At 41.5% G+C, this 15,603-nt stretch overlaps 1 protein-coding gene across 1 annotated transcript in view; it reads right to left on the reverse strand.

The window, feature by feature from the left end:
* Positions 1-368: 368 nt before the first annotated feature.
* Il18r1 (interleukin 18 receptor 1) overlaps positions 369-15,603 on the reverse strand; it is a 31,919-nt gene continuing 16,684 nt past the window's right edge. Inside the window, exons 6-11 of the mRNA XM_041656037.1 lie at positions 13,011-13,073; positions 10,479-10,599; positions 8,829-8,968; positions 6,244-6,402; positions 2,751-2,909; positions 369-1,966 (exon numbers count right to left, since the gene is read on the reverse strand). Of these exons, the coding sequence (XP_041511971.1) occupies positions 1,611-1,966; positions 2,751-2,909; positions 6,244-6,402; positions 8,829-8,968; positions 10,479-10,599; positions 13,011-13,073 (998 nt within the window). The 3' untranslated portion in view covers positions 369-1,610. The remainder of the gene's footprint in view (positions 1,967-2,750; positions 2,910-6,243; positions 6,403-8,828; positions 8,969-10,478; positions 10,600-13,010; positions 13,074-15,603) is intronic.

Below are 15,603 nucleotides of genomic sequence, written 5' to 3' on the forward strand. Positions count from 1 at the left end.
GGTGGTGTTCTCATCTTTGTGCGACCCCCCTGGACCCAACATCCAGCATTCATGAGGCAAAGACAGGCTGATCTCTGTGAGTTCTGAATTCAAGGCCAGACTGGTCTACAGAGCAAGTTCCAGGAGCAAGCAAGCCGGTGTTGCACAGAGAAACCCTGGGTTGGAAAAAGGGATGGCTGTAGGAGGGCCATGTTGAATTCCCCTTATCTTCTTAGAACAGCTGGGAATCTATGTTGAGAATGAGGGAATGGAGTCTTAAATGAAAAGGAAGTCAGGAGACATTTCAAGTCTAATGAACGCATTAAGCAGATTTAATATAAAAATATATTTCATATGAAATAAACTTCATGTGTCAGAGAATGAGCAATAAAAAAATAAACTAAGTCATTTTATTTACCAGAACTCCCAAAGCAACAAAACTTCTGACTCTATGTTTTCACGCATAAAACATAAAGCTTTTGTTGAATTTACTTTTTACTTTTTGTCAGCCAATTAGCACATGAAGGCTTGAGCTACAAAACTTACTTGAGAACCCCTATTTGTGTTTGTTTGTTTCTTTCTTTTAAAATCTACCATGTCTATTCTAAACAATCTCTGCTTCAGACTTTTCTGGAACATCCTTGCTGTACTCAGGCATTGCAAGCGTGCAAACACTCCCAATAGCCCACCTTGCTGAACTCCCTCCCCTTTGAAACAGCTAATAAAAACAAGCAACCATTGTTTGTTTATCGTGGTTAGCTTTTATGATCCTGCATATAAATATCTATATAAAGTCAACAAAAGCCTTAGGTCACTAACCCTGAGAGACCTAAAGAGTTCTCTGAATTTAAATTTTTATCTGACATGGATGAAACAAAGGTGTTTAGGGTTCCCTTTCAAAGGTCTTATGGAAGATCTAAAGAAGAGGTAAGACATCTTGCCTAATGTCTCACTGAGCTTCCAAGAAATGCCAACTTGCATCACTAATCTCATGCTGAAGAAGCCAAGTCCCTGGAGTCTTCCCTCACCTTGTTTCCCTGCTCCACACAAAGGTCTTCCAACTACTCCTTCCACCTCCCAAGCCTGGTGGAGAACTAAGTACCCCTGAGAGGTAATAAAAACTTGTTCTGGGGCATCAATCAGTTTGTGTGTCTCGTCACCCCCTTGCTGAATGTGGGGTTAGAGTACAGATAACTAACGGGCCATGGTTCTCAACCTTCCCAAAGCTGCAACCCTTTAATGCAGTTCCTCATCTTGTGGTGACTTCCAACCATAACATTATTTTCAATGCTACTTCATAACTCTCATTTTGCCACTGTTAACGAATCATAATGTAAACATATTTGAACATAGAGGTTTGCTAAAGGGTTCATGACCCACAGGTTGAGAACCACTGCTCTAGGGGAAAGAAAGAGTAACAGACTGATTTCTTGTGAGTCCCAAAGTCTCCTGGGAGTTCCGGCTCTGTTTCCTCTATGACAACCCAATGACAAATCTTATCTTCTAACTGGGAGTGGAGGGGATGAACACAGAATTTCAGTATTTTGAACGACAGCCCCTGCTATGATTAGGCACACGCACAGCCTCCAGCAGGCTTTTCTGTTCCTTCTGACATAGAGCCTTGCTGAAGATCAAGGTGTTGAAAGAACGGGCAAAGCTTCAGATTCGTCTCTCCACGGCTTGATGGCCTTTGCGGGCATCAGGTAAAGAAGATTCTTCCAGAACCTCGAGTTGTAAGGAAGCGATTTGTCAGCCTGCCATTTCAGAACCCTGCAGGGCTTCAGGAGCTTCAGGGACGGGGGCAGAAACGTGAAGCTGCCAGCCGGAGTAAACTCGATTAAGATGATCTTAATCTTCCTCTCCACCAGTGCTTCGTGGAGTCCGCTCTCCAGTTCAAGCCTGGTTTCATTGGTCAGGTAACTTTTGCTGAGGACGATGATTAGCCTCCGGCTCTTCTCTATCAGTGACTGGATCTCATCAACAACAGCTGCAAAGGCAAGATACGGCTCAGTTCAGCGAACTACAGGGTGGGCATGGAGGAAAAGCTGTTACCACGCTCTTGTTTTACAGCGTTTAGCTTTCGGCTGCACTAACAAGGTTTTCTTTAAAATAAGCCAATTTTGTCTGTTGCAGGCAAAATAACCATCTAAATCGCAAGAATCGTGAGCATCCACTTTAGCCCTTACCGATGCTGTACTGATGGACGCTACACTCTTTAAAATTTTGTGAAAAAATGACATTTGTGTTCTTCTTTCCTCTTCCTCCTCCTCCTTGTCCCCCGCCTTCTCCTCCTCCTTCCCCTGTCGCTCCTTCTCCTCCTTTTCCTCCTCCTTCTTCCTCACATTCCCCTCTCTCCTCCTCTTTATTAGTTAACTTTTTAGCATGCGTATGTGCCACACCGGCACACACGTATGTGCACAAGGAGGTCAGAGTTTGACACTGAGTACCCTGCTCAGTCGCCTTCCACTTTGTTTATTGATGCAAGGTCTCAGAAAGAGAGGCCTTTGTCTTTCCTCAGAGGTCAGATTTATGATGCAGAATGAAGGGGTCCCGGAGGAGAGGCTGGAGTTATTTTCTCAACGTCTATTACTGTGGCAGTGAAAATCGGTGGAGCAGACTGACATGAGTAATGAATAACTAGCTGCCGACCGACTGGCCTCTGCTGCCCTAAAGGACTTTGGCCATTTTGTACATTTTTAAAATAAAAAGATAATCAACCATCTCATAGAAAATGATCTCCACTAACTATCTGTCCGGGATTCCTTTCTTACCTCCACCGGGAACCACATCTCTTTCAAATATGCACAGCTTATACCCAAATTGTTTCTCCAGGACCCCGGGTAGCGTCTCCACAGCGAAAGTGTGTTCTTCTCCATTCTCAGGCCGACACTCTTTCAGATAAGACACAAAGGCGTCGTATGTTTTGCCATCTAGGGGACAAGGTGGACTCTTTCAATTCATGATTAAGAAAAAATTTTAAGTAAAATCTTGTGTGAATGCCATATATAAAGAAGATAAAATTATTGGTTGTCAAATCTCAGCTGCATCCCAAGCAAACAATGTTCTGAACATCTATTTAAGCATTTGCTTTGAGACTCCCATCATGGGAGGGGTGGGGGACAGTAATCAGGACATTGAGACATATGAAGACAATAAGATGCTAGGGACCCCCCAGAAGACCCTCGTTCCAGGATTGGGGAGTAAGTCACACTTTGGCTCATTCATTTCATTCAACTCCATCACAAACCACAACCTCAAGTTTTACTTTCTAAAGACCCTTAAAGAGTAAAGTCAAAACAAAGGAAAATAAAGCAAGACACCCAAGTGAAACTGAGACCATACCCCCAGAGAGTGGAAAAAAATCATAAGGATGCTTAGAACAAGATGCTAACAATAGAAAAAGAGATTTAAAAGAGAGGATTGTGAAGTATATGGAAGAGTCTGGAAATGTAATTAAATCATAGTGTAACACACACACACACATACCCGTAGGGTGTCAAATGTCCAAAGGGAAACCTATTATCCATTGAAAGCTTAACAGTGATCCTCAGGTGTGTTCCCATCAAATTCTTTATGACAGAAGAATTTAGATGGCTGAGAGAACAATGAAGAAGAAAACAGGTCACCGAGCTTACAAAGACAATTCCTTCTCCCCACTGGGTAACTCAAAATGCATGTGATATCTTTTAGCTGCATGCAGTCTATTGAGGAGACAGAGGAAACAAAGACAACTTGGGATGAATTAAAAGCAGCTTGCTCAACTCTCCTCAAGTATTCTGCTTTGCTGATTTAAGTCAAGATCTATTGCTGATATAGAGCAAATGTTTGTGCAGAATTGCATGAATTGCATGTATGAGAAAACTTTGATAAAGATTACAGAATCATATGCTCATCAAAGCTATCTTATTGTCTTTATATGCCTCAGTGTCCTGATTATGAGCCCCCAACCCTCTCCATGGTGAGAGTCTTAAAGCGGATGCTTAAGACAGATGTTTAGAAAATTTCCCCTTTCCTAGCAGATATCCATTGCAAGTAGCTTCTTGGTTAGGGATGGCAGTTCGTGTCCACTTCTCCTTCCCAGTGTTGCATGGTTTGAACCTGTGCAGGTCTTATGTGTGCTATGGCAGTGTCTGTGCGCTCATATGTTTATATAGATCAGTCCTGTTATGCCTGGAAGGCATGAATGATTAAATCGTATCTTTGATTCCTAATGAATGAAGCTATCATTATATAAATGGCTATTTAGAATAATAACGAGTCAGTTGGACCAATATATGTATTGTATTACCTGGTGTGTTTTAATTCTCTTTGGCTGATTGGTTCTTTACATCTCTGTTTTTTTTATAAACCAACACCAAGCATACACTTGGCTACCACAGTGCTATAACTATTAAAAAGTTTTATTTTCTAGATGCATCTTCATTTCTGCCATTGCCACAGATTGTACCTGTTTGTGTACTTCATGTGGAGTGGAGTTTCTTAGGGCATGCTCCTGAATACTTCTGTGTACTGCCATGCTAACAGTTAAAAGCATGAATTGGGAAAAATGATTGGGGTTGAAAAGATGGCATAGGGTCTGTGAGTTCTTGTTGCTTTGCTGAAAACCTGGGTTCGATTCCCAGTGCTCCCATGGTGGGTGACAACCATCTGGAATTCCAGTTCCAAGAAATCTGATGCCCTCTTCTGACTTCTGCAGGTGCTTGCACACATGAGGTGTGTGTTCAGACACTCGGGGACCCGCACACCAAACAAAACCAATGTATTTAAGCAAGTTTCAAAAAACCAAAAAAGAATGTCCAAGTTGGGTCTCAAAATTTGACACAGGGAAAATAGTATGAAAAATCAGAAGGAAAAAGGTAACCTCGGGCCCATTCAAGTCCAAATGTTCATCTCTCTGAGCAGAGACCGTGCAGAAAAGACCACATACAGACTGTCCACATGGCTGCCTCATATCTTTCCAAAGCAGGGTCAGACACCCAAGCTGAGAGTCAACTTTCCTGTGCCTGTTAACTGCTAATACTAAACATTGTAAGTGTGAAAAATGATGATGTCATTCTACTATAATCTAAGATAATAAAATAAATAAGCTTTAAAAATCCCAGAGGAGCGGATATGAGAATCATTTTGTATCGTGAGGTTAAGGGGAGCTTTATATGTACAATGCCCAGACTGGACACTGAAAAAATAAAGATATATTTGGGTCTCCCACATAGGCATAGCACAACAAACAAAGACAATAACAACATGGGGATATTTATCTTATATCATTATAGATACTATACATTATAGATACTAGATATAAACAGTGTGGTGACTGCAAACAAGAAGAAAGCATGGTGACAGAATGGGCCAAGAGTGGATATGCTGAAAAAGGAGACATAAATTTTAAACAAATGGAATGCTTGCTTGTATTTTATTACATCATAAAATGAAATACAAATTAAAACTACCCAGCTTCAAACCCTCATCTATCAAACTGGCAGACATCCAAAAGTGTGGGTAACTAAACCAAGATTGTTCTTCTATAGGCAACATGAAGTAAGAATCCATGTCAACAGTTTGATGCAGTAGCCCGTGGGGACCTTGTGGGATGCAGAGACACGGGCAGGACAGGAAAAGGTCTCCTGCTTTTCATTTACAAATTTTGAGTTTAACCTTTATAAAGGTTGTTTTTTTTTTCTATAAACATTCACAACACATACACACATAAACAAAAGCAATGATTTAGGTTAACTTTTTAAGGACATAATTATCTTGAAATCTGGAGATCTCTTATCACTTTTTAAAACATTGAGACGCATACCCCAATAGACACTAACAGCTGGTGCGGTGGGTGTAGCAGACTAAACTTGAGATTATTTGGCTTCTAACCCAGAGTTCTCCCAGGTTGATTAAACAGCTTCCTTTTCCCAGTGAAAATAATGAGCAAGGATGACAGGAAATAAAATGAAAAAAAAACTTTATTGAGTGTATAAAGTATGCAGCGGAGTGTGCGTGAACACAAACACATCAGTAGCGCAGGGTGTCTAGGAGGAGACAGCGTACAGACATGAAACACCAAAAGAAAAACATCTGGAAAGTCACAAACAAGCACAAGACTGCACAGCACCCATCGTAGTGCTACATACAGAGTAACCCCTGACCCCAGCCTGGAAACCTGTCTTACAGAATATCAGTGGTGTCATCAAAATTAGATGAAGATTACTGTTTCGGTTTTAGGCACAAAAACATAGACTAGGATTTCCCAGTTTCACAGTATGTTACCTGTTAATGTCTCATCTCTTTCCGCCAAGCGTCTATAGAACAGAACCAAGTCGACTTTATAAATGACACACAAAATCACCACACACACTGCTGCCACAGAGATGAACACTGCCATGATGATTCCTCTCATAAAGACATGGCCCGGGATATCAGCCATTTCTGCAGGGAGAGAGAGAGAGAGAGAGAGAGAGAGAGAGAGAGAGAGAGAGAGAATCATAAATGAAAAGAAACATAGCCAGAATTTCCCATCATAACATTGTGGTTGCCAGTTTCGTCCTTCACTCTGATTAGGTTATCTGTTTCCCCAAGTGCTTCCATAGGCCCCTAGTTCCCCACGCTCCTTCTGGTAGCCTGCAGTGGGGATCTTTCTATTTCTACTCCAACTTATAAATGTAGGCAGGGGCTGGGCGGTGGTGGCACATGCCTTTAATCCCAGCACTCGGGAGGCAGAGGCAGGCGGATCTCTGTGAGTTCGAGGCCAGCCTGGTATAGAAGAGCTAGTTGCAGGACAGGAACCAAAAAGCTATGGAGAAACCCTGTCTTGAAAAAATCCAAAAAAAAAAAAAAAAAGAAAGAAAGAAATGTAGGAGATACCCAGAGATGGGACATAAAAGCATGGTCACTCAGCCCATCTGTATCTGTCGTATTTAATTTTCTGAAGCAATAATATGCTAGGGTGAGACGCAAAGGTCTCCAGCACGACCACAGTTGGTGGAATGAGCAAACAGTGCATGGTCTTCATCTGGGGAACACTGGCCAGAGAAGCCTGGGTTTCCAGTCTGACTCCATCAGATCCTTGCAGCTTCTCATTCCTAATAAATTCATGGGCAGAGTGAAAATAATGAATGAACCTAGTTGCTGATGAATGAGACACTCCACACTCCACAGAGTGCTTCACAGTGCCTGGTACATAGCACTCGGGCTTTAGGAAAATTCTAAACAATATGCCCCTCAAGACAAGTCATATTCCTTGGATTGATTCAGTTTGTATTCACCATAGATAAACATGAAAGACCACAAAAGAGTAAAAAGAATCAAATAATTCTGAACAGCCATCCAAGGAGGCGGTGATGGCCACACAGCATCAAAGCCTTCTGGGGTGATAGGGGGTGGGGGTGGGGGGGCTGGAGAGATGACTCAGTGGTTAAGGGTACTTGGTACCCTTGCAGAAGACCTGGAGGCTAACAACCATATATAACTCTAGTTCCAGGGTGGGATCTGACTCCCCTTTCTGGCTTCTGTGGTCAGTAGGCTCACATACGGCATACATGTTTATTGTTCATACACATATACAAAAATAAATAAATTTTCTTTGACCTGAAATTTTTATTATATGGTAATGCAATCAGTTTATTTCCTCATGAGACCAACATCGTTTTACTGGTTCACAATATATGCCTTTATAATGATTCTAATATTTTATGTTTACACAATGCTGCAGTGATTATTTACATATACATCACCTTATTCCCTTTCTTCTTTTTTCTTTCTTTCTCGTTCCTTTTCATTTTCCTTTCTGGTTTCTTTCCCAAGAAGAGATACTGATGATGTGGGGATTTCCACATCAGACACTATGAGCATGACTAAGACTTTTGCCCTCTTCTGTAACATACTTTTAGAGACAGTTATTCCGGTAATAGCAGCCGTTCCATTAGATATGATATTAGGTGTATTTCAGAAGCTAACTCTTAGAAGTCATACCCCGGGGGTTCCTACAACATTGAACGATCTATGGATTCCTGATGCACCAGTCATAGGAAGATCCCACTCTCCAGGTGACATTTGTAAATTGAGAGAAGCAATGAGAGGCAGCTGCTTCTGGGGCAGGGACAGACTGGTTCTAAGGATGTGAGAGGTGTCTGGGGATGAGCAGTGCCCAGGAAATACAAACATAGCCTCAGATAAGCAAAGCTGTAGGTTGGAGTGCCTCTACTTCACAAACACACAGACCACATAACTGGTGCTCACGTGACAAGAGGGGACAAAGGAGGCAATCCCCATGAAGCGAAAGCATGTGGATCTAGACCTACAAGCTGGAGGACTTGTCACCTTCTCAGCTCTGTGACCTTAGATGGCTTTCTTTCTTTCTTTCTTTCTTTTTTGATTTATATTTATTATGTATATAGTGTTCTGCCTGCATGTGTCCTTGCAGGCCAGAAGATGGCATCAAATCTTATTACAGATGGTTGTGAGCCACCATGTGGTTGCTGGGAATTGAACTCAGGACCTCTGGAAGGGTAGTCAGTAATCTTAACCACTGAACCATCTCTCCAGCCCCTCTTTCTTTCTTTCTTTCTTCCTTCCTTCCTTCCTTCCTTCTTTCCTTTCTTTCTTTCCTTCCTTCCTTCCTTTCTTAACATACCAATCCCAGTTTCCCCTCTCTCCTCTCCTCCCATTTCCCCTACCCCCCATCTCCTCCTCAGAGAGGGTGAGGCCTCCCCTGGGAAGTCATTAAAGTCTGTCCCATCATCTCCTTGAGGCACTGGATGGGTTTCTTCACCCAGGAAAGCTTGTTACAGAGACTGGGTGAAATCCCAGAGAGCTAGCAAAGGTTGTCAAGTCAAGAAGAACAATGCATCTCTTACCTTTTCTCACCAACATGAAGCTTTTGGTGTCTGTGGCTTCCTCATTGGTCACCGTGCAATTATATAAAACGTTGAGATTTGTTTCAGCAACATTCCGAAATGTCAGTTTCTTAAAGGCATGCAGTTTGCCCTCAGAAGTCCTGTAATGTAAGCAAACAGTTGATCAACAGGCTTTGTTCATGACCAGCAGATCTACTCAGGAGAATTTCTAAGTCTAAAATATTTAAAGGAAGAATCAGCTGTGTCTTCCACTTCTGTTGTGAATTAAAATTAGCTACTTAGCTTCCCCACTCTTCCAAGGAGCAACAGAAATTACAGGATCACGATCTCTTTCTCTCTCTCTCTCTCTCTCTCTCTCTCTCTCCCTCCCCCCCCCCATTTCTCCCTCCAAACTACTTGGACTTCATCCTACACCATCACCTCCTCTAACCAAGACCATTCAGTTTTATATTCTGAATCTTTCATTGCTATAAATGAATTCTTGGGCAGCTGGACTCGATGAAGAAAAGAAGTTTGTTTAGCTCACAGTCAAAAGGCATAACCGAGGCTTTGGCAGGGTCCCTGAGTCACATCATATCATGGCAGAAGCATCTATGTACTTATGGATGGTCTCTCTCCCACACTATAAAGCCATCAGTTCAGAAGGCAATCACAGGAACTTCGCTGCTGTGGTGATTTGAATAAGAACAGCCCCTAATGCACGCATAATGGGCTCATAGATTTGAAAAGTTAGTGGGTCACCAGGGAGTGGCACTATTTGAAAGGAGGTGTGACCTTGTGGAAGGAAGCATGTTATTGGGGGTGAGCTTTTAGGTTTCAAAGAGAATTCATTTCAAATCCAGAGTCTCTCTCTTCCTGCTGCCTGCAGATCCTGATGTAGAACTTCCAGCTACTTCTCCAGCACCATGTCTCCCTGTATGTCCCCATGATCTCTGCTATGAGAATAATGGACTAAAGCTTTGAAATTGTAAGCAAGCCTCAAATAAATGGGCTTTTTTTATATGTAATAGTTGCCGTGACCATGGTGTCTCTCTTCACAGCAATAGAACACTGACCAAGACAACGATCTAATGCAGTTAAACTTTGTTTTGAAGGACCCACCCTCTTAATGACACATTTGGTTTAATCTTCCATTCTCAATACACTGGGAGGAAGACTCCTGTAGGAGTTCAGGATATGACATATCACATCTGAACTACATCAACTGCATGTTGCTCGGTGGTTAAGAGAAAGGACTGCTCTTGCATAAGGCCTGAGCTTGATTATGGATGCCATTTGTGGTTTTGTGACACATTAATAAGATCAAGGCACTTGACATAGTTTTCAAACTTCAAGAAACTATAGTTCCATTTGATTGCTCTTTTAGAAGGAGTTTGGTGACTTAGAGCCTGGCTAAGTAGTATCTTGGTAAAGTGATGTTAAAATCCCTCACCAACATTGTTATGAGCCTTCATTTTCAGGCTTAGATCCTTACAGTAAAAGTACGCGTGATCTGTCACCATGGTAATGATAATGATAAACAAATTACAATTACAGTTAAAGCTTAAACATCCCATCAGCCACCCAGAAGCCCAGCCTCTTTTCTGTTGTGTGCACACATGAATTTCTATAGCATGCTCACAGCATCTCTTACATGTCACATATGCATACCAGGTGGTCATGTTCGTGTCTTCGTGCACATTAGGGTTTGACCTGTCTTCTTTCCTGATGCTCCAATAAAACAGGTCATTTTTATTCAGTAAAGCGGTGCAGTTAAGTTCCACCTCTTCTCCTAGGTAGAAATTGACAGTCTCAGTCTTGAATTTAGAAACTCGGTAGAAGTAAATACAATCAGTGTGTGATATTTGAATGTAAAATCGTACCACATCCAGAAAAAAAAAAAAGTGGAAGAGATGCTTCATTTTAAAAAAATACAATAAAGGGGAAGAATTATATAGCAATGACTAGTCATCACCAAGTAATGAACTGACTTCTATTTAAATATCCACTTTTAAATCAATTATTAAAATTTAGGGGGTCAGTGCAATTTTTTCAATCTTTAGCGTCAAGCCAATGTCTCTCCTGAACTACTCAGAAAACAAAATAGGTTTACCAAATGAAGCAATTACAAGAAAAAAAAATAAGGAAGGCATTGTAGCGCAGGGGAAAGAATGAGAGAGAAATAGTGAAATGGAAAATATGGTTAGGAAAGATGCCGTGCAGGTAAGTATCCATGAGCAGCCGTCTCATCTAGAAATAGCATCTTGGGGTTGCAATGAGCAGGAGTCTCATGAAGCAGAGAGTCTAGTCCATTGGCTCTGCGGGAAGCTATGCAGCTCACAGGAGTATCAGTAAGAGATAGGAGAACATGAGCTGCAGAACTTGGTGATGTCTCCCACAGGCTCATGGACCATAGGAGAGCAAGCAGTGCTCTACCAGAATGTTGTAAACTTTCTCCATGCACCGTTGCCTTACAGTCAAGACTTTTTTGCAGTGACTTTAGCATATGGGTCTACTAAATAGATAGTAAATTAGACATTGACTGAAAATAAGACATGAGGAAATGTGTTTTAGCGATTTTTTGTTATACACATAATTTTATTCCTTATTAAGGACAAAAGCAAACCTGCATGCCAATGAGTGGGGTGGTTGCTTGGATTTTAGGTGAGGGATCACCTACTGGCTGAATGATTGGTAATTCACGATGTGGAACATCTTCAATGGTATTTAGACATGTTCAAATTATGATTTTGTAATCATCAAAGCTGAGACCACTTTACATAAATACGTAAAACAAAATGGCACAAGTATATTCAGGGTCATTTCGGAATTTCTATCCTGATCCCAAACTAAAATTCCTCTAACAGTTATTTTTTTAAAAAAATAAAATTGAAGTCTGCAACTCCGAACAGCCAATTTTAAAACAAAATGCTGACACCATACAGTCTGAGGGTTCAGTGATTTGATACAAGTTGATATAAAAACTAAAGGATTTTTGTCTTCTGTCGTTAAACCATTGTTCTTCTATAGACCAGAAAGCTTCATATGCACAGTAAAGCGTGCACCTCCTAGCTAGCACACCCAAGTCTTGAACCTGGGATGAAGCGAATCAGTCTTTTCCCACAGTGGTACATGGGAAGAAGGTACAGCCAGTGTGAAGTGTGCGCGTGTGTGTTTGGAACTGAGGCGGCAGTGAGGTGGTACAGGACAGCGCCTGGAGACACTGGACTTGGAAATTTCTGGCATTGTGTATTCAAAAACCTTTCACTTTTGCCAGATTTGTCATGACCCCCCACGCTCTCTTACACAGTCCCCTACGTGGTCCCAACACTTTGAGAAGTTGTGTTCTAGCAGCAAAGGTCAGCTTCCAACATGACTGTGGTATTCTTTCCAGCCCCAGCTATTTAAATGCAAGGTGGATCAAATACAGCACATCTGCTCCCAGCCACCCCAGCTGAGTTCTGAACAGACTGAGATAATTATGAGTTCCTTCGTCTGTGTGTCAGTTATTCAGTCCATACCGTGGAGACAATATCCCTCTACCTGGGTTGGAGAATGTATCTCAAAAGTCCCAAATCGCTTAGCTCAGTATCTGGATTAGCATATGCAAATTTATTCCATTCCTTCTTTGCTTTTATTTTTGGAAGAAGTTACCTAACTGTGCACATTAATTCTTAAGATCTCTCTAGACCAGTGGTTCTCAACCTGTGGGTTGTAACTCCTTTGGGCCATCCTACATATCAAATATTTACATTACGATTCACAACAAAAGCAAATTTATAGTTAAAAAGTAGCATTGAAAATAGTTTTATGGTTGGTGGACTCACCACAACATGAGGAACTGAATTGAAGGGTCATGGCATTAAAAGGGTTGAGAACCAATTGCCTAGACAAATCCTAAAAATATAGCCAGTTCTATCCATGGCCAAATACTCAAATTACAGAACAATTTTGAATCTTACCTCCAGAGTATTATCATCAAATTTTCATATTTTGAAAGGTCAATAGAGAAAATTAAAAAAAAAAACCAAATGGCATGGCAGAGACCCTAGTCTACAAACCATAGATAGTTTCACTGGCTTTTAAACAGTCAACTGGTCCAAAAGTGACAAGAGTCAAACAATGACATGTTCTTCCTCATTGTGTAACAGTCTCAATAATGGCCCCACTTATAATTCAGAAAACACATGTTGTAAACCATACCTAGATCTACTTCAACAGTGTCAAACTTTCGTCCCAAAATAGCTGGAGTGATTTTGCTGTTCCCTGAAAGCAAAACAAAACAAAAACAGACATTGGAATTACCTTGAGCTTATCTAGGTAACTTGTAAACTGTATGCTGCTGTAAGTTTTCCATCCCACTCCATCCAAACTAGGACCTGAATTGTCCCCTTGTTCATGGTACTCATGCATTATATACTACGAGCCCAATCATCATGACATCAGGGTACTTGTGTTCCAGTAATGGTTATTTTATTTCATCATGACCACAAAGCACAAAAGTAGTGACATTGACAATTTGTGACAAGTAGTGACAAATTACCCTAGCATATTTTGTTTTATTATTAATTATTGTTGTTAATCTCTTATTGTGTCTATTCTATAAACTAAATTTTACTACAGGCATGTATGTATACAGAAACAGCATATATCAGGTTTGCTCCTCTCATGGTATCAGGCACCCGCTAAGTCTTGACTTTTATCTGTGGAGAATGGCAGTCATTGCTATATTTTTACTTGTGCCATACTTTTATTAACTATTTTATTAACCCAGCTCAGATTACTGAAGCTTCATTTTCCTGGACTTATACATTCACAGCACTGTTGAAAGCCTGTTCCATCTATCCTTTGAAGTCAAACATTGGCTTCTGCCCAGTGAAGCTGAAGTCAGAGAAACATGTTCGTCCAGGGAGACTACCGCCAGGTACTGAGAGGACCAAATGTTTAGGACATAGAAGGTGCACAATCACTAGGAAAAACCTTCCTGCTCTGTATCACTTCCCTCTGTCTGCCTTCCTCATTCTCTCACTGATGTATTTAACAGAATATAATAAGACTAAAAGGAGCCGTGTGAGGCACCTCTCCCAGATACCAGTCCTACCCTTGAGGGTGTAGAGTCTTTTGTCATAACCATGTCTGACCCTGCTTTTCAAACCTGTAGATCCAGAACTATTGCTCTTCCTAGTGATTTCTGGTTCTAACAAAAAGTATACAAGCATCTCCATAGCTCCCTTACTTAGGAAGGAACGTTTTGCTCAGAAATGTACACATTTATTGGGAACATAGCATGAAGATCCTATGCCTACTGATCTCCAGAGAAACCAGGAAAGTTAAGTACACAGGATTATCTTCCCAATGGGGAAGATGAAAAACCTGTTCTTCCATCCCGAAAGTCAAGACCTAGAAATGATGAACAGCCTGATGGTCTGTGTTATCTCTTGGACCAGACCAGATCAAGTTCTTACAACCAAGACCAGAGGTGGCTAGTAATCTAAATGACCTTGACAGTCAGAGGTTCCCCAGGCTCTCACAAACAGGACCAGAGTAAGGCTAATAGCCCAAATGACCTCTATCACTATGACCAAGACCAGACCAGACCAGATCTTTGGCTCTTAAGCTAGTACTGGTAGCACAGCTCTTGAAACCATCTACCTGGAAAAAATGACACGAGTTGAGTTTCAATGTAATTACACTCCCTTGTGCAATGCGATTGTATTACACCAGGAAACTTTCCCCCAAATCATAATGGGCTTAAATACATTGGGGAGGGGAGCCTGTTATTAAACTCCCCAAAGACATCTGACCCAGGCTGATGAAGTCAATCTGCACCAGATTTTCATCCTTATCTTTTCGTGAGGTTCACTTCCCTGTATGACACCTGCAGGGACCCCTGACACACTGTTACTGTGCCTGGCCTATAGCATCCGATAACCAGAGAGCCCCAAAAGCCACCATTGGCCCATGGGCTGAGGGAACCCGAGGCAGGAAGACGCTAGACAAGCATTTGTCCAAGGTCACAACATCACAGAAACTATGAGAAAGAATGAATGAGAGGTTCCAACTAGAGCAAAAGGTGCCATGTGTTGATGCTGAAGCGTCTTATCACTCCTTCAAGGAAGAAAAGGAAGAGTGGCAAAGACCGATAAGAAAAAGAATAGGGGAGAATACCAAGGAACTAGAAGGTACACAGATTGTATATGTTTATGTAGTATATGATGTATAAGTATATGCATGCAAACTGTGGTTGAAGAAATCAAGTGATCACAAATAGATTGCAGGATTTTTGGAGCTGAAAAATTCAGGGATGGGATTCCTAGGTTGTAGTTTTGGTTAGTTGTTACGGGAGTGGGTTCCTGATTAAAAGGGTAAGCCCAGCCCAGGTTTTCTGTCTCACACACAATCACTTACACTCAAGTTAAATGTGATGCAGCATGGAGGTCTTCTTAGGGGTGGGGAGGCTGCTCAGCAGGTGGGAGTACTTAATGCTCTAAAGTGGAACCTGGCTTTGAATCTCTAAAAGCATGACTGTATGTGTCTGTAACCCCAACACTTGGAGAAAGAGAAAGGCAGATCTCGAAAGCTCCCTGACCAATTAGGCTACCCATATTAGGACTCTCCTTATTTGGCTAAAGATCCTGTCTCAAGATAAGGGGCATGGTGATAAGAGAAAGACATCCAATGTTCTGAACCACACAGTGCATAATAGATATACACTCACAGGTGGCCCCTTGGTCTGGGATTTTCCAGAACTGAGAGCCAAATAAACTTCTATGGTTTATAATTTGCTCAGTCTCTG

The sequence above is a fragment of the Microtus oregoni genome, unplaced genomic scaffold (assembly GCF_018167655.1).
Source record: "Microtus oregoni isolate MIOR12 unplaced genomic scaffold, Mior012 000007F_ref0000211, whole genome shotgun sequence".
Taxonomy (NCBI): Eukaryota; Metazoa; Chordata; class Mammalia; order Rodentia; family Cricetidae; genus Microtus; species Microtus oregoni.